Source organism: Nomascus leucogenys, chromosome 15, assembly GCF_006542625.1.
Source record: "Nomascus leucogenys isolate Asia chromosome 15, Asia_NLE_v1, whole genome shotgun sequence".
In the NCBI taxonomy this organism is placed as follows: Eukaryota; Metazoa; Chordata; class Mammalia; order Primates; family Hylobatidae; genus Nomascus; species Nomascus leucogenys.
The window spans coordinates 11,971,924-11,990,530 of NC_044395.1; the positions used below are offsets into that span (position 1 = coordinate 11,971,924).

Below are 18,607 nucleotides of genomic sequence, written 5' to 3' on the forward strand. Positions count from 1 at the left end.
TTTTGAGACAGAGTCTTGCTCTGTTGCCCAGGCTGGAGTGCAGTGGCGCAATCTTGGCTCACTGCAAGCTCAGCCTCCCAGGTTCATGCCATTCTCCTGCCTCAGCCTTCTGAGTAGCTGGGACTACAGGCGCCCGCCACCACATCCGGCTAATTTTTTGTATTTTTTTTAGTAGAGACGGGGTTTTACTGTGTTAGCCAGGTTGGTCTTGATCTCCTGACCTCGTGATCCGCCTGCCTTGGCCTCCCAAACTGCTGGGATTACAGGCGTAAGCCACCGTGCCCGGCCTGAACAGATTATTAATGACAGACTTTTTTCTCCTTTTTTGTGTCTTTGGTTTTCTTTCTTAAAAATAATTTTAAAACATTTCATTATGAAAATTTGAAACCATATTCAACCGTAGAGAGAAAAGTATAATGAATGGGCACATTGTTCTCACTCATCTTTAACAAAGATCGGTATGCGGCCAACCTTGTTTCTATACATACTGTGCTCCTCCCTGACTAAATTATTTAGAAGCAAATCTCAGCTATCACATGGTTTAATCTGTAAGTACTTATGATGTGTCCCTAAGGGATCATTTTTAAATAACCATGACACCATGATCACATCTAAAACAAAATTAGTAATAACTTCTTAATATCGTCTAATCCTCAGTGTTCAGACTTCCCAGACTGTCTCCTACGTGACTTTATAATTGGTTGGTTTAAATCAGACCCAAACAAGTTCTACAAAGTGATTTTTAAAAGCTAACAGCTTGGTTGGGTGCAGTGGCTCACACCTGTAACCCCAGCACTTTGGGAGGCCAAGGTGGGCAGATCACTTGAGTCCAGGAGTTTGGGACCAGCCTGGCCAACATGGCAAAACCCTGTCTCTACTAAAAATGCAAAAATTAGCTGGGCATGGTGGCGCATGCCTGTAATCCTAGCTATTTGGGAGGCTGAGACAGGAGAATCTCCCGAACCCTGGGAGGAGGTTGCAGTGAGCCGAGACTGTGCCACTGCACTCTAGCCTGGGTGACAGAGTGAGTAAAACTCAGTCTCAAAATAAAATAACAGCTTTATTGAGGTATAATTCACATACCACACAATTCATCCTCTTAAAATGCACAATTGAGTAATTTTTAGGATATTCAGAGTTGCACAATCATCACGACCAGCTAATTCCAGACTGTCTCCCCAAAGGAAGCCCCATATCCATTAGCAGTCACCCCTCATTCCCCACTTCCCTCAGCCCTTGGCAGCCACTTATCTCTTTTCTGTCTCTTTGGATTGGTGTATTCTGAACATTTCATATAAACGGCATCATACACTATGTGTTTTGTGAGTGTGTGTCTGGCTTTTCTCACTTAGCATAATGTTTTCAAAGTTCATCCATGTTACAGCATGTATCAGTACTTCATTTCTTTTTATTACCAAATAATATTTCACTTTTTTTCTGTTTTGAGATGGAGTTTTGCTCTTGTTGCCCAGGCTGGAATGCAATGGTGTGATCTAGGCTCACCGCAACCTCTGCCTCCTGGGTTAAACCGATTCTCCTGCCTCAGCCTCCCGAGTAGCTGGGATTACAGGCGTGTGCCACCACGCCCGGCTAATTTTGTATTTCATATTTTTAGTAGAGACGGGGTTTCTCCATGTTGGTCTGGCTAGTCTCGAACTCCTGACCTCAGCTGATCCACCCGCCTTGGCCTGCCAAAGTGCTGGGATTACAGGCATGAGCCACTATGCCCAGCCTCACTTTATGAATATACCACAACTTATTTACCCATTCATCATTTGATGGCGATTTGGGTTGTTTTCACCTTTGACCATTATAAGTAATATCGCTATTAATATTCCTGTACAAGGTTTTCTTTTTTTTTGAGACAGGGTCTCATCGTCAGCTTGAGTGCAGTGGCACTATTATTTACCCATTCGTCATTTGATGGTAATTTGGGCTATTTTCACTATTGACTATTATAAATAATATTGCTATTAACATTCCTGTAAAAGGTTTTTTTGTTTTGTTTTGTTTCTTGTTTTTTTTTTGAGACAGGGTCTCATTGTCAGCTTGACTGCAGTGGCACTATCGTGGCTCACTGCAGTCTTGACCTCTGGGGCTCAAGTGATCCTCCCACCTCAGCCTCCCAAGTAACTGCGACAATAGGCGAGGGCCACCATGCCCCACTAATTCCTTCTTGTAATCTTTTGTAGAGACGGGGTTTCGCCACATTGCCCAGGCTGGTCTCAAACTCCTGAGCTCAAGCGATCTGCCCACTTTGGCCTCCCAAAGTGCTGGGATTACAGGCATGAACCACCACACCTGGCCACTATTAATTACTGTACAAGTTTTTGTGTGGAGATATATATATAGATAGATAGATAGATGATAGATAGATGATAGATAGATAGATAGATGATAGATAGATAGATAGATAGATAGATAGATAGATAGATGATAGATAGATAGATAGATAGATATAGATATACATTTTTTTGAGACAGAGTCTCACTCTATCGCCCAGGCTGGAGTGCAGTCGCACGATCTTGGCTCACTGCAACCTCCGGCTTTCAGGTTCAAGCAATTCTCCTGCCTCAGCCTCCCGAGTAGCTGGGCTTACAGGCTCACACTACCACACCAAGCTAATTTTTGTATTTTTAGTAGAGATGGAGTTTCACTATGAGCCACCGCGCCCCGCCTGTGTGGACATATTTTTCAATTCTCTTGGGTATATTCTCTCTAGGAGTAGAACTGCTGAAGCATATGGTAACCCTATGTGTAACTTTTTGAATAACACAAGGCTGTTTTCCAATGTGGCTGAGCTATTTTACATTCTCACCAGTCATGTCTGAGGGCTCTCATTTTTCTATAACCCTTCCGAAATTTGTTATTTTCTCTTTTTTATTATAGCCATTTTTATGGGTGTGAAGTGGCATCATATTCCAGTTTTGATTTGCGTTTCCCATCTTTTCTTGTGCTCATGGCTGTTTTTATTACATAGTTATTTTAATGATGTTTCAAATTTCAGTTTAAAAACTAGTGTCTGAGCAATCTCTAAAGCTGATCAGTACATTTTTAAAGTATTGTAAAAACTCATGAGTTTTAATGTATTTAACATGTTTCAATCACCACTCTTTATTTATTTATTTATTTATTTATTTATTTATTTATTTATTTATTTTTGAGACAGAGTCTCGCTCTGTCACCAGGCTGGAGTGCAGTGGCGCAATCTCAGCTCACTGCAACCTCCACGTCCTGGGTTCAAGCAATTCTCCTGCCTCAGCCTCCTGAGTAGCTGGGACTATAGGTGCGTGCCACTACGCCCAGCAAATTTTTGTAGTTTTAGTAGAGACGAGGTTTCACCATGTTGACCAGGATGGTCTTGGTCTCTTGATCTCGTGATCCACCTGCCTTGGCCTCCCAAAGTGCTGGAATTACAGGCATGAGCCACCACGCCCTGCCCAATCACTACTCTTTTTTAATGCTCAGGTTATCCTATCTTTGGCCACTGACAGTTCCTGGAGGGTGTACACAAATTGGTTTCTGGGCCCTTTAACACAGTCCCAGAAGAGTCTTTGATAGCTTCCTTTCTTTCTAGTATAAAATGTTCTAGCCTCGTTGATGTGGTTTGGATATTTGTTCCCTCCAAATCTCATGTCGAAATGTATCTCCAATGCTGGAGGTGGGGCCTGGTGGAAGGTATTTTGATCACAGGAGTAGGTCCCTCAAGAATAGCTTGGTACCATCCCATTGCTAATGGGTGAGTTCTCACTCTGAGTTCACCGAGATCTGGTTGTTTAAAAGTGTGTGGGCCAGGTTGGCAGCTCATGCCTATAATCTCAGCACTTTGGGAGGCCGAGGTGGGCAGATCACTTGAGCCCAGGAGTTTGAGATCAACCTAGGCAAGATGGCATTTGGGGAGAATAATGACATTTTTGTGGCCTTAGTTTGGTTTGCTTCTAACTGGAAACAAGACATAGAGCAGAAAACGTAAGAAAAAATTAACATTTAAAAGGAAAATTTTTTTTCAGACAGAGTCTTGCTCTGTCTCCCAGACTGGAGTGCAGTAGTGCAATCTTGGCTTACTGCCACCTCCGCCTCCCAGGTTCAAGCAATTCTCCTGCCTCAGCCTCCCGAGTAGCTGGGATTACAGGCGCCCACCACCACACCCGGCTAATTTTTGTATTTTTGTTAGAGATGGGGTTTCACCATCTTGGCCCGGCTGGTCTCGAACTCCTGACCTCGTGATCCACCCACCTCAGCCTCCCAAAGTGCTCGGATTACAGGTGTGAGCCACTGCGCCTGGCCTAAAAATTAACATATTTCAACATGTCTAGAGTAATTATCAGTTATAACAAATTTGCTCTTGAACAAATTTGTTCAAAGCAATTATAGGAAGGAAGAGGGCTTCTCTCTTGGAAGGTACAACATTGAAAAATAGAACTATATTTCATCCAGGTCAAAACCCCATTATATGCTGGGCACAGTGGCTCATGCCTGTAATCCCAGCACTCTGGGATTGTATTTTTTGTATTTTTTGGTAGAAGCAATTCTCCTGACTCAGCCTTCAGAGTAGCTGGGATTACAGGCATGCACCACTACACCCAGCTAATTTTTGTATTTTTAGTAGAAATGGGGTTTCACCATGTTGGCCAGGCTGGTCTCGAACTCCAGACCTCACGTGATCCACCTGCCTCTGCTTCCTAAAGTGCTGGGATTACAGGCATGAGTCATTGTGCCTGGCCCAATGAAATAAACTTAACATCGCTCTGTGACAGTCCTATGAGAGTTGTATAACTTGAGTCTAACCACGAGGAAGCAGACAAAGCCAAATTGAGAGACGATCTAGAAAATAACCAGCCTGTAATCTTCAAAAATATACAGGTCATGAAAGTCAAGCCAAGACTGAAGAATTGTTCCAAATTGAATGAGACTAAAATGAAGTGTGACTCTGAACTGGATCCTTTGGGACCACTGGGGAAACCTGAATGGAGTCTGAGGACTGTTTGTGGAAGCAGGACAGTGCTAATTTCCCACTTTTGATGGCTGCATTGTGTTTCTAAAGGAGAGTGTTCTTATTTGTAGGAAGCACACACTCAAGGATTTGGGGGGTGATGGGTATTGTGTCAACTTACTCTCAAATGATTCTAGGGGGAAAAGTGCTTTGTTCTATCTCTACACTTTTCTGTAATGTTGTGATTGTCCAAAACAGTTTTGTCAAGAGAACAAAAAATCGGCATGGTTGGATCTGGCCCCTATCACAAATTACAGACTTACAATGTGTGCGTATGTTATTTTGTAATTGGTTTATTCAGATTCCAACAATAAGAAATGCTCCACATAAATGCCAAAGTTTGCTGTATAGCTTAAATAAACTGATCAAAAAAGAAAGGCATGTCCCATGTTACTTTCACATGTGAAAACACGAAGTATAACTTGGTACAACCACTAGAAAAACAAATATATATTCTGCTTTTTATTAAAACATTTTAAAAAGCCATCCATTAGGTCAATAATCAGTAAATTAAACCCATCATTTTCTTCTGCACGTGTATTGGTCATGGAATTTCCAGGTAAAAATCTTGTCTGACAGACAAGGTCAGCTCATGTGATTTAGTAATCTAAGAAATTTGAATCTTTGGGCCTACCCTGAGCTCCTCTTTGTGCCTTGGGGCATGGCTTCTGGAGCCTTCATGCCCATCTGACTCATTTATTGTCATGTATCACTCCTCCCTGACATTGCTTTGTGCTGGTTACATCTTAAAAGTTGTCTTGGAAGTAACTTTTTTTTTTTTTTTTGAGACAGAGTCTCCCTCTGTCGCCCAGGCTGGAGTGCAGTGGTGAGATCTTGACTCACTGCAATCTCTGCCTCCCAGGTTCAAGCAATTCTCCACCCTCAGCCTCCCAAGTATCTGAGACTACAGGTGCGCACCACTACGCCTGGCTAATTTTTGCATTTTTAGTAGAGACAGGGTTTCACCATGTTGGCCAGGCTGGTCTCGAACTCTTGACCTCAAGTGATCCGCCTACCTCAGCCTCCCAAAGTGCTAGGATTACAGGCATGAGCCACCACGCCCGGCCAGAAGTAACTTCTTAGGATCAGAGATCTTTAGGTACTTTGCATCTCAAATTTCTTTATTTTGTGACCAGAAGAAATTATGAAAATGAAAAAAAAATTTTTTTAAAGCAGTTCCATTAGAGCAAAGCATCTAAAAAATCCTGTTCCATTTGAGGTAGGATGTTAGCTGGTCACATTGACCCTGATCCCCAAGCCTTCATAGAATCCTCCTGCTCTGAAGTAGTGTCAGGCATAATTATTTTTTTGCTTTTCTTTTCTAAACTACAAGCTTTATGTGCATGGTTTGGTCCTCATGTTGCTGCCCTAGCTCCGGGGCAGATCATTATCCGAGGACACTGTCTTGCATTGCACTGAGAGGTCATTGTTAATGTCTCAGCAATTAAGTTCCTTCCCCCAGGCTGGTCCACTGAGGTGACACTGTGGCAACCCTGAAATCACATGTTCTATTGCAGAGAGCACTACACAATACTCTCTGGTACTTGGGTGTGCTTTTCTTTTAATTCTGAATGTTGTCCATTTTCCTTCCTCTTTGTTTTTGCTTCTGAGTACAACTTGGTGATGTAGTTCATGCAACGCATAGGGTGGGAAGCTGAAAGAAAAACATGTTGAAGATGAATATTTATTTTAAATAACATTGCACCCATTTACTTGAAACACTTTGGTTGGATATCATATTTTTAGGTTTATGTATTGCTTTATAAAAACCTAAAACTTACCGATGCATATAAATGGTCTGAAGGCATTATTATATTCTTTTTTGTTTTTCGTGTTTGTTTTGAGACAGGCTCTCACTCTGTCGCCCAGGCTGAAGTGTAGTGGTGTGACCACGGCCCACTGCAGCCTTAGCCTCCCGGGCTCAAGTGATCCTCTAACCTCAGCCTCTTGAGTAGCTGAACTACAGTCACACACTGCCATGCCCAGCTAATTTTAAAATTATTTTTAGAGTCAGGGTTTCACTATATTGCCTAGGCTGGTCTCAAACATCTGGGCTCAAATGATCCACCCACCTCAGCCTCCCAAAATCCTGGGATTATAGGTATGAGCCACTGCACTGGTCTATACTATAATTTTTTAAGAAGTCTTACTATATAAACAATATACTGGTAAACCCGAAATAAAATATACAGATATTTCTGCTGTAAAATAATCTGTTGCTGAACACATCATATTGCCTTAGCAAAATTGCACACTAAAAATAACAGGGCTTACTGCAAAAATAGGGTCGGGGCAGATCACTCAAAGTCTACGCAACTCTGTACAAAGAGACTAGAGATGGCCCCAGAGAATATTTTTAATATGGGCAAAACAACACAATTAAAATGCTGGATTTGAGGGTGCTAAGGCAAGGAGGATGAAAGTGAAGGCCTGAGCTCAGGAGAAAGTGAAACCCCCAGCAAACCCCTGAAGATGTACTTTTCTGGGGAGGAAGCCCCTGAGTAGTGCCGGTACTCATTTTAAATTTTCTTAAAGTTGGCTGGGCGCAGTGGCTCATGCCTGTAATCCCAGTCCTTTGGGAGGCGAAGGTGGGTGGATCACTTGAGTCCAGGAGTTCAAGACTAGCCTGGGCAACATGGTGAAACTGCATCTCCACTAAAAATACAAAAATTAACTGGGCGTGGTGGTGTGTGCCTGTAGTCCCAGCTACTAGGGAGGCTGAGGTGGGAGGACTGATTGAGCTCGAAAGGTCAAGGCTGCAGTGACCTATGATGGCACCATGGCACTCCAGCCTGGGCAACAGAGCGAGAGACCTTGTCTCAAAAAAAAAGAAAAAAAAAATTGTTTTAAAAGTTGAACTGGAAGGGCTTCCATTTTTCCAGCTAACAGACATAATTCTACTCCCACTGTTTTGGTTCTTCTTGCCTAGGAAAAACAGTTCAGGGAGCAACCCAACTCACACATGATATTAACATCATTTTCCTATCTGCCAGGTGAGTATGTGATGACTGGTATTTAGAAACAGGTGTTGCAACACAATTGACTTGGATGTTGTTTACACACATTTTCCCCTCCCACCCCCAGTTTTCACACAGTCAATTCTCTTGTGTTCCTTTCCCAGCTAGTACATCTATTCGTTCTTTTCAGTTCATGCTCTAGTACGTCAAAACCTAAAGAGGCAGAGGTGTTATAAAAGACAAGCCTCCTAAAAAAACTTCAGTAAAACCAATAGAATAGAGCGGCAAAGCTCGCTGTATTTCTCGCAGCTCCTGGCAGGTAGAACAAGTTAGTTTGCATGGAGGAAATAATACGGTTGGAAGGTGGAATATTCTTGCTTTTCTATAGTCCTAGCTTCTGCCTCCCAGATCTTTATCAAGAATACAATCCCCAACCTCCACTTCCCATACACAATCTCCTTCCCATCCCGATTCTTCATTCTCTTTACATATTTTGTCTGAGGAATTGCAATGAAGTCATCCAAAGGACCCGACACATGCCTTCTTGAATTAATTGAGCCTATAGTCATTCATTTAATACAAATTTATCAACTACCCTGTGCTAGAATCTGAGGATACAGAGTAAATCTGATTACTCACCACCTAAAGGAGTATTGTAGTAGCTATATAAAAACACCAAAAATTACAATATGGAGGAAGAAGTGCTTCTATGACAAAAGTGTCATAGGATCCTCTGGTGGTCTTGGGGTATCCCTGTGTGTGATGTCAAAGAGTCAAGGACGGCTTCCCAAAAGGAAGCCTTCTGCTACATGACTTAACTGCTACTATTTATTTTTGCAGATGAGTCTCCTTAAGTTCTACAGGATGATTTAGGAGACTTTCTAGTGCTAAAAAATCAAATTTTGATTTTTCTCTTTCTTTTTAAAGGTGACTACTTACTTGTGATGGTTAATTTTAAGTGTTAAGTTGGGGGGGTTAAGAAATACCTCAAATCTGGTAAAGCATTATTTTTGGGTTTGTCTATGAGGTTGTTTCTAGAGGAGATTAGTGTGTGAGTCTGAGTGGAGTAGGTGGGCACCGAGATTTGCCCTTGATGTGGGTGGGCACCATCCAATCTGTTGGGGGCCTGGACAGAACAAAATCAGAAAGAAGGCAAATGTGTTTATCTGTCTGCTGGAGCTGGAATACACTCCCTCCTCTCCTGGCAGCAGAACTCTAGACTCCTTGGCCCTTGGATTTCAGGACTTACGCCAGTGGTCCCCTGAGTTCTCAGGCCTTCGAACTTGGACTGAGCCAGGCTACCAGCATCCCAGGGTCTCCAGTTTGCAGACCTCCTGTCCAGGGACTTGTCAGCCTCCATAATCTCATGAGCCAATTCCCCTAATAAATCCCCTCTCATATCTATATATATATATTTTTTTTCTGTTGTCTCTGTCTCTCTGGAGAACTCTGACTAATACATTAATGAACCTCATTGTTCAGATTTCAGGTCATACCGTTGACTTACATTGGCCATTTTTCTCTTGAGATGATGTTTCTTCATTATTTGACCTTGATCTGTAACTTTCTAGTGTGTGTTCTGAAACTTCGTTTTCTACAAAAAAAAGAAAATCAAGTGACTAATTTCTGATGCCATGGACATGTAGAAATGTATATTTGAATAAGAGATAATACCTCTGTTACTGTGCAACAGTAGACTTACCATGCCCCTCCCATAACTCATACCTCATTAATTCAACACATAGTTTTTTGATTCCTGTAGGCACTGTGCTAGGCAGTCCTGGGACTTTTATCCTTCTGTGAATAGAAGTGTCTATCATTTAATGCCAATTTCTGGTAAGCTATGCTAGTTTCTATTGATTATACACTCTTAGACTATAGTCCCTGGAGATTCACACCCGAGTTTACTAGAAAACAAACAATTGCTTATCTGAGTGACAGCACTTATCAAATAGATTATGTAGTGTCTGACAGAAAGCTTTAATGGACAGAATTTCCCTTTTTTTAGCCATTTGTTCTGGCGTCTTATAGCCTCCGTCAGGTTCCCTGCCCACTGACCTTTCTTCCATATCACGTGTGCATTCCGCAGCTTCATGATGAAGAGCTGGACTATGATGAAGAGTATGAAAATGAGGAAGGACACCAGCGTGAGCAGCAGGATGCCACTTTTCTTCCTTGCCAATCCTAAATACTGAGGATTTGCTTCTATAAGGAAAATGAAAAAGGAGTTTAGATACTTTGGTTTTTTTTTTTTTTTTTGCCACTGGAGAATATGTAACAATACTTCTACAATGTGATATAAGCAATAGACAGCTCAGATGAAGAGATGAGAAAGAGCTTACCCCTGAAGGTAAAGAGACTTACATTGTTCATTCTCTGAGAACAAGCAAACAGGCATACAACAAACAAGGCAATTATGTATGATGATTTGAAAAGATTTTTTAAGTTACATAGCTATTGGGCTAGTTATTTTTTATTTCTAGAGAAAGCATATGAGAAAATCGACTTAAATTATAGTCAGGAGATTCAAATTAGCTTTAGGAATGATTTTTAGCAAAATATAATTAAGTAGCAAGAGGGATTGTTAAGGAGTTTAAAAAACTATCCAAATAAAATGAAAATTTATTTATCTTGGTTAGGTTAAATGTGGCCCTACAGGAAGGCATTTGGGCTAAATCAGATGAGCTCGTAAAAATCTTTCTAGCCAGGTGCAGTGGCTCATGCCTGTAATCCCAGCACTTTGGGAGGCTGGGATGGGAGGGTTGCTTGAGGCCAGGAGCTTCAGACCAGCCTGAGCAACATAGCGAGATTTTGTCTCTACAGAAATAATAATAATAACAAAAATTAGCCAGGAGCAGTGGTGCACACCTGTAGTCCTAGCTACTTGGGAGACTGAGGCGGAGGATCAATTGAGTCCAGGAGTTTAAGGTTACAGTGAGCTATGATTGTGAAACTGCGCTCCAACCTGGGAGACAAGTGAGACCTGTCTCTTTAAAAAAAAAAAAAAAAAAAAAAAAGGCTTTCTAAACCTAGAATTCTCATTCTATGGGCTGTAGTTTTGCTAAACGTCCTGGTCACCTCATATCAACCAACGAATAATTAAGGAGTGCCTGCTATGTGTAGAACATCGTGCTTGGACCTACAGAAGGCACAGTTCATATGCTTTGGGGATTAGTTCTCTTTATATATAAACAAATTAATAAAAACAAACAAAAGTAAGATATATCAAATTCTGGATCCATATGTATTTATATCATAGTGTGTTCAGGGGTTCAGAGGCAAGAATGGTCTCTGAGGGGTGAGTTGGTCAAAAAAGTTTTCAGTGACGATATTGGCCTTGAAGGGGGAGTCAGGAGAGGTGAGAGGGGGTCTCCTCTTCCACCAGGGGCAGTGAGGATAAACAAGGGCAGGGCAATTGAAAAGGGATGATGTTTTCAGAGAAAAATATATATCTCGTAAGGACTTTGTAGATATGAGACTGCAGAAGTAGGTAATAGATGGCACCTAATGAGTTGTTTGGGACTCATGCTCTGTGTTGTAGACTTCAGGAAGCCATAAAGGGTTTCAGAACACAGGTATGCAGAGTGTAAAGAGGTATTTTGATGGTAGGGCGCTAAAGTGAACCAGAGGAGGAGAAACTGAAGTTATAATATTCCATGCAGGAGATGATGAGAGCCTGGATTGGGACGTTAACAGTGACAATGGACAAAATACCTGAAAGAGAAGACTCAAAAGTTCTTGGAAATTGACTGATTTTATATACATGTGTGTGCATATGCATATGCATATACACATAGATATATTTGTACGCATACACAGGAGTGATAGGTAACACCAAGGTTTGGGGCCTATGTGATGCTTTGGGGCCTGTGTGATGCTTTGGACAAGCTGATTTTGTGGGAGAAGGTGCTGTTTGGTATTTAGCAATGTTGAGTTTGAGGAAATCGCAGAAAATTCAGCTACAGATATATAGAAAATGGAAAGAAATTGGAACCAATGCTAAGGAGGATGTTCTGGAAATCTAGGTGTAGAAATGTTTTGCTGGCCGGGCACAGTGGCTCACACCTGTAATCCCAGCTATTTGGGAGGTGGAGGTAGGAGATCTCTTGAGCCCAGGAGTTCAAGGCTGCAGTGAGCATGATCGTGCCCCTGCACCCTGGCCTGGGAGACAGAGAGAGACCCTGTCTCTAAAAACAAAACAAAACCATAAAAGAAAAAGAGAGAAATCTTTTGCCTAGTGGTAACAGGAACCATCTTGGGAATGAGTAAACTCTTTAAAAAATAAGGGAAGAATGGCCAGGCGCAGTGGCTTACGGTTAATCCCAGCACTTTGGGAGGCCAAGGCGGGCGGATCACCTGAGGTCGGGAGTTCAAGACCAGACTGACCAACATGGAGAAACCCCGTCTCTACTAAAAATACAAAATTAGCCGGGGTGGTGGCATATGCCTGTAATCCCAGCTATTCGGGAGGCTGAGGCAGGAGAATCGCTTGAACCCGGGAGGAGGAGGTTATAGTGAGCTGAGATTGCGCCACTGCACTCCAGCCTGGGCAACAAGAGCGAAACTCTGTCTCAAAAAAAAAAAAAAAAAAAAAAGGGGGAAGAAGAAAAGATGGAGAAGTAAAATCAGAAGTACATACACATTTAAGAAGTCAGGGCTGGGCGCGGTGGCTCGCGTCTGTAATCTCAGCACTTTGGGAGGCCGAGGTGGATGGATCACGAGGTCAGGAGATTGTGACCACGGTGAAACCCCGTCTCTACTAAAAATGCAAAAAAAATTAGCCGGGCGCGGTGGCGGGCGCATGTAGTTCCAGCTACTCAGGAGGCTGAGGCGGGAGAATGACGTCAACCCGGGAGGCGGAGCTTGCAGTGAGCCGAGATCGCGCCACTGCACTCCAGCCTGGGCGACAGAGCGAGACTCTGTCTCAAAAAAAAAACAAAAAAACAGAAGTCAGAAGAGGAAGATAAGTTAATTGATGGATACAGAGGAGCAGTGGTGAGCAACAAATAACAGAACCAGGAAAAGTATGTCAAGAAGCCAAGGTAACTAAATCAAGGAGGGAGGACAAGGGAGTGATTAACCAATCATGTCCAAAAGGGCAGAAAGGTCAAGAAAAGGGAGGACTGACAAAGGCCATTGAATTTATCGATTAAGAGGTTAAAATGTCGAGTGTTTATTCTAAATGCAGTGGGTGACACTTGCCGGTGGTCAAGGCAGGATCTTGAGTGGTTTGTTCTTTCTCTTCCTTGTCAATCTCCGATGTACTAGAATCTTCCATTACTGAGACTAAAGTGAAAGAAATAAGACATGAGTTATGCATACATTACATACATGTGACTATATACAACTGTAGTTACATAAGTCTTCCCAGAGCAGCTTGGGAAGCCAAATTTAAAAACAGTACTGAGATCATTTTTGAACTATGGATTTCTTGCAAACGTAATTGCAAATGGCTAGGCTCACTTTGCCTTATTTTTTTAAGGTAAATGTTTGAGCACTTACTCTGTGCCTGGCCTTGAACTGAGCACTTGGTATATATTATTTCTCACCACAGCTCTGAGAAAACGGAGGTATAGAGCAGTTATGTAAAGTACCTAAAGTCCTGTAGCAAATAAGTGGCAAAGCCAATACATAAACTCTGTTTTACCTAACTCTAGAACCCAGCATTTAAACCATTATTTCATACTTCCATCCTGAATCAGGCCTATTAGGGAGAAGGTCTTTAGGAGGCTTCAAGATAACAACTGAACACCGAGGAATGGCATTCCAAGCTTTAATTATAGAAAACCTACAGCCTGAAATTTATGTTGAAATATAGCTTCAGTTATTCAAACTTCTGCTTGCCTCCCCATTAGAAGTGGGATGTACTATGATGTTTTTTTCTAGATACGATAAATTATAAAAAATAAGAAACTGTGTTTTTTTTTCCCCAGATTTTACTGCTTATGTTTCCAATTTCCTTTTTTCCCCCTGCAGTTTCCTGCTTTTTAGTCCATTGCACAGCGCCACTATGTGGACCCCGAGGGGAATGAAGCCTCCCATTCTGTTGAAAATGGATATTAAAGGTAATAAAATTGTAGAAATGGAAAGCTGAAAGGAATTTTAGAAACCCTATATTTAAAGTCTTATACATGAAAAAGCAGAGCAGAAAATTAAGTTGTTCAGTGGCAAGCCATTAAAGATTACTAGATTCTAAACACGTTTACAAATATTGGATTATTAAAACAAGTGATGTGGCTGTTACACTCATAATATTTTCAGTTTCCATTGTCCTTCAAAAAATTGTATGGTACATGTTGTATTTATCAGTGTTTAGAAATCCCAAACATTTACTTTTAAATATTATTTAGGATACACATTTTTAAAAATGTGACTCATACTCAGAACTATGAACATGATAATGATCTGAAAGCCCTTATTCCAACAAATGAAATTATTATTGATACACTACATGAAATGGAAAGAGAATATGTAGGAATTTATGCCTTTCTGGATGAGGCCAATAGTCTTGCTCAAAGCACCATAACCAATTTCTTTCTTTCTTTCTTTCTTTCTTTCTTTCTTTCTTTCTTTCTTTCTTTCTTTCTTTCTTTCGTAATTCATTTTCTGAGAAGCTGCTATTGCTGGATACTATGCTAGGTAAAATACAAAGTTAAATTAGATATACAATCATTGCTCTGGGTTAACCTCTAGTGAGTTCGCTGTCTAAAAACTGGAATTATAATCCAGGCTTTCTAAATTATTCTGCATTTGTAGTTCAATCCCATCATCAAAAATGACCTGAGTTATTGACAATCAAGTAATTGATGTGCCTTCAAAGGTGATTTTGTTATTCAATGACAACACCAAACCTCCAGCTTCTGCTTCTTTTCTCTTTGTTGATACCAAGTCTGTGTTTTGTGTTTGGTGTGCTTTAGATGGGAAAACAAAGAAACAAGTCTCTCTATAAATGAATTCAACTTTGTCCTTTACTGCAGAGGAAATTCAAATGTCACAATCGTGAATGTGTGTGTGTACATGTGTACATCTCTATCTCAGGCAAACTAGAATTGAACTTGCAAGGCTTTATGTCAGCCTGAAGCCCATACTACTAAGTATTCCGATGCCTGATGTGGTTCTACTCTAGGATGCTACGAAGCTGGAGCCAGTTGGAGGGGGCCTGTATGGTCTTAGTAAAAATTAAAACAAAAAATATTCTTAAAACTTAGAATGAGAAAAATAACCTTCCCAAGGAAGCATGATTTTTTAAAAACAAGTTTTAATGATTTTGACACTTACCAGTACTGGTGGGCTGCTGTGGGTCTTGAGAGGATAGAGAGTTTCTCTCCAGAGCATCTGAAGCTGTCTCTTCATCAGTAACTAAGAAAGGAGAAAAACAAAATTCTGCTACTATAGAGAGCAGTTTTATCCACATTGTGCTCAGTAAAAGAGATTGGAGAATATATTTGGCGGCTACCTGCTTGTAGAGGTTGTGCAGAAACCCCAGAACTGTGTGTTCTGCGGCTCCTGCTCTGGTTTTTGAATCTGTATCCCACTGAGTGCCCATCTGTTCACCTGCCTGGCTTAAAGCACAGCATGCTGGACCTCTGTGTGGTGGCAGTGGTAGGCAAAGAGTATTCACTGTTTCTGTGTCCTTCTATCCATCAATCAATCCCTCTGTCTGTTTATCTACCCATCCACCTATCTATCTACCTATTAGATGGCTTTGGAATCAGCCTCAGACTGAGCTGAATTCCAGTGCTATTTACTTGCTCCTGAATGAGTTGGACATGATACCTGACCTCTCTAACACTTTTTCTTCTCTTATCTGTAAAATGGAGATACTGACAGCATTTACCTCTTTGAGCGTTTTGTGAGAATTAGTAAGTTCATTTCTATAACATGTTTAGTACAATGCCTAGCTATTTATTAAGCACAATGCTAAATGTTATTGTATAACATTAATCAATGCTTAGGGATGTTTCCAGAGGGTCAGCTTGGTATAGATTTTACCAGTCATTGAACAGACCCACATCCGGGAAGCATGTAATAACTGTGCCTGTCACTTTACAAATACTAATACTGACATGTCGGGCGGGCGCAGTGGCTCACACCTGTAATCTCAGCACTTTGGAAGGCTGAGGCGGGTGGATCGCCTGAAATCAGGAGCTCAAGACCAGCCTGGTCAACATGGTGAAACCCCATCTCTACTTTAAATACAAAAAACTAGCCGGGCATGGTGGTGTGTGTGTGTTTGTAATCCCAGCTACTTGGGAGGCTAAGGCAAGAGAATTGCTTGAACCTGGGAGGCAGAGGTTGCAGTGAGCCAAGATCGCACCACTGCACTCCAGCCTGGGTGACAGAGCAAGGAGACCCTCTCAAAAAGAAAAAAAAAAAAAATATATATATATATGTATATGTATGTGTGTGTGTGTATATATATATATATATATACTGACACGTCACAGGTGGTTCATGTTTTTATAAAATTTGTGAGTGCTTCTTGCTGTTTATTTAATCAAATGATTTTCCATGGTTTTGAACATGTATCTGGTTAATCAAAAATTCAAAATGTATGAAAAATATAAAAATACCTGAATTGTGTGTAAGGGCTCTGAGGAAAGAAAGAATTACTAAGGAAACATTATAGAGATAGTAGTATAGACTATATGGCTAAAATGAACTTTGACCACACAGGTGCCAGAGAAAATTGAAGAGGAGAGCTGCTGGCAATGAAAAGAGGGAAAAGCTGGAATGCTAGTCAAATAGAAGTACTGGGAATAAATTTTAAGAAGAATATGGGGCCGGGCACAATGGTTCATGCCTGTAATCCCAGTTCTGTAGGGGGCCGAGGCAGGCAGATTGCTTAAGCCCAGGAGTTTGAGACAAGCCTGGGCAACATGGCAAGACCCCATCTCTACAAAAAGTTAGCTGGGCATGGTGGTGCACTCCTATAGTTCCAACTACTCAGGAGGCCGAGGTAGGAGGATCATCTGAGCCCAGAGAGGTCGAGGCTGCAGTGAGCTGTGATCATACCATTGCACTCCAGCCTGGGTGACAGAGTGAGACCCTGTCTCAAAATTTTAAAAAAGAAGAAGAACATCACTGGGGACAAATAGAATAAAATTTATCAATAGTGATTTAAATCTTCTAACATAGTATATACTATGTGAATTCAGAAAATTATGTTTATGTACAAAACAAGTTTTATCTATACATATTTAAAACTAGATTCTGTATTTATTTTGATTTATCTTGTTAATTAACAAGCTAGCAAACTATTGCATTTAGACTGAATGTTGTTTTGATTAGGTGGATACTGGCACATGATGATCTACCTCCCTAGTTGGTCAGAATATTGTAGACCTCTGCTATCCAATATGGTATGCACTAGCTCCAATGACTATTTAAATTAAAATTAATTAAAATGAAAATAATTAAAAATTTAGGCCAGGCGCAGTGGCTCACACCTGTAATCGTAGCACTTTGGGAGGCGAAGGCGGGCAGATCACCTGAGGCCAGGAGTTCAAGACCAGCCTGGCCAACATGGTGAAACCTGACTCTACTAAAAACACAAAAACTAGCTGGGCATGGTGGTGGGCACCTATAATCCCAGCTACTCAGGAGACTGAGGCGGGAGTATTGCTCGAACCTGGGAGGCAGAGGTTGCAGTGAGCTGAGATAGCACCATTGCACTCCAGTCTGAGCGACAAGAGCAAGACTCCATCTCAAAAAATAAAATAGCTCCTCAGTTGCAATAGTCACACTTAAAGTTCAAATTTTGGACAACTTATATCCACCACTGTGAGCTTGACAACCTCCAAACGCTTAAATACTTCTGATGAGATCAGTGATGGTATTAATGCATGTGATTTTGATGCTGAAATATGTCAACATTGGAAAGTTCTGTAGAACTTAGTGAATGAGTATTTCCCAAATTACTAAAACATAATGTTAGCAAAATCATGCCTGGGTAAAAGTTCTATTCAAAGTGCAAGAGAGTTCAGTGGGTTTTAATATAACCGTATAAAAAGTTCATTGACATGGGCCCAGAGTCCATATAGCAACTAATCTTTAAGAAACTACTACTTGTTGAGTTTTGGTGTAACATCAAAGAAGAATATCCACAATTATCTCAACCGGCTATTAAAATACTCTACCCTTCTCCAATTATATATTTGTGTGAGATTGAATTTTTATATATTTATTTAAAGCAAAATAACATTTTGGAAGAGATTGAATGCAAAAGTTACAAGAACCTAATTGTTTTCCGTTAAGCCAGACATTAAAGAGATTTTCAAAATGTAAAAAAAATGACATTTTTCACACTAATCTTTTCAGTGTTACAAAATATACTCTTTTTTTCATTAAAATATGTCATTTCTGGGCCGGGTGCGGTGGCTCACGCCTGTAATCCCAGCACTTTGGGAGGCCGAGGCAGATGGATCACCTGAGGTCAGGAGTTCAATATCAGCCTGCCCAACATGGCGAAACCCCATCTCTACTTAAAATACAAAAAAATTAGCCAGGTGTGGTAGCAAGAGCCTGTAATGCCAGCTACTCAGGAGGCTGAGGCAGGAGAATCACTGGAACCCAGGAGGTGGAAGTTGCAGTGAGCTGAGATTGGGCCACTGCACTCATCTCAAAAAATAAAATAAAACAAATATGCCACTTCTGT

General features: G+C 41.1%; 1 protein-coding gene across 1 annotated transcript in view; it reads right to left on the minus strand.

The window, feature by feature from the left end:
* Window positions 1-5,266: 5,266 nt before the first annotated feature.
* CRTAM (cytotoxic and regulatory T cell molecule) overlaps window positions 5,267-18,607 on the minus strand; it is a 33,563-nt gene continuing 20,222 nt past the window's right edge. Inside the window, exons 6-10 of the mRNA XM_003253299.4 lie at window positions 15,229-15,309; window positions 13,153-13,236; window positions 10,009-10,155; window positions 9,458-9,544; window positions 5,267-6,647 (exon numbers count right to left, since the gene is read on the minus strand). Coding sequence (XP_003253347.1) covers window positions 6,517-6,647; window positions 9,458-9,544; window positions 10,009-10,155; window positions 13,153-13,236; window positions 15,229-15,309 — 530 coding nt within the window. The 3' untranslated portion in view covers window positions 5,267-6,516. The remainder of the gene's footprint in view (window positions 6,648-9,457; window positions 9,545-10,008; window positions 10,156-13,152; window positions 13,237-15,228; window positions 15,310-18,607) is intronic.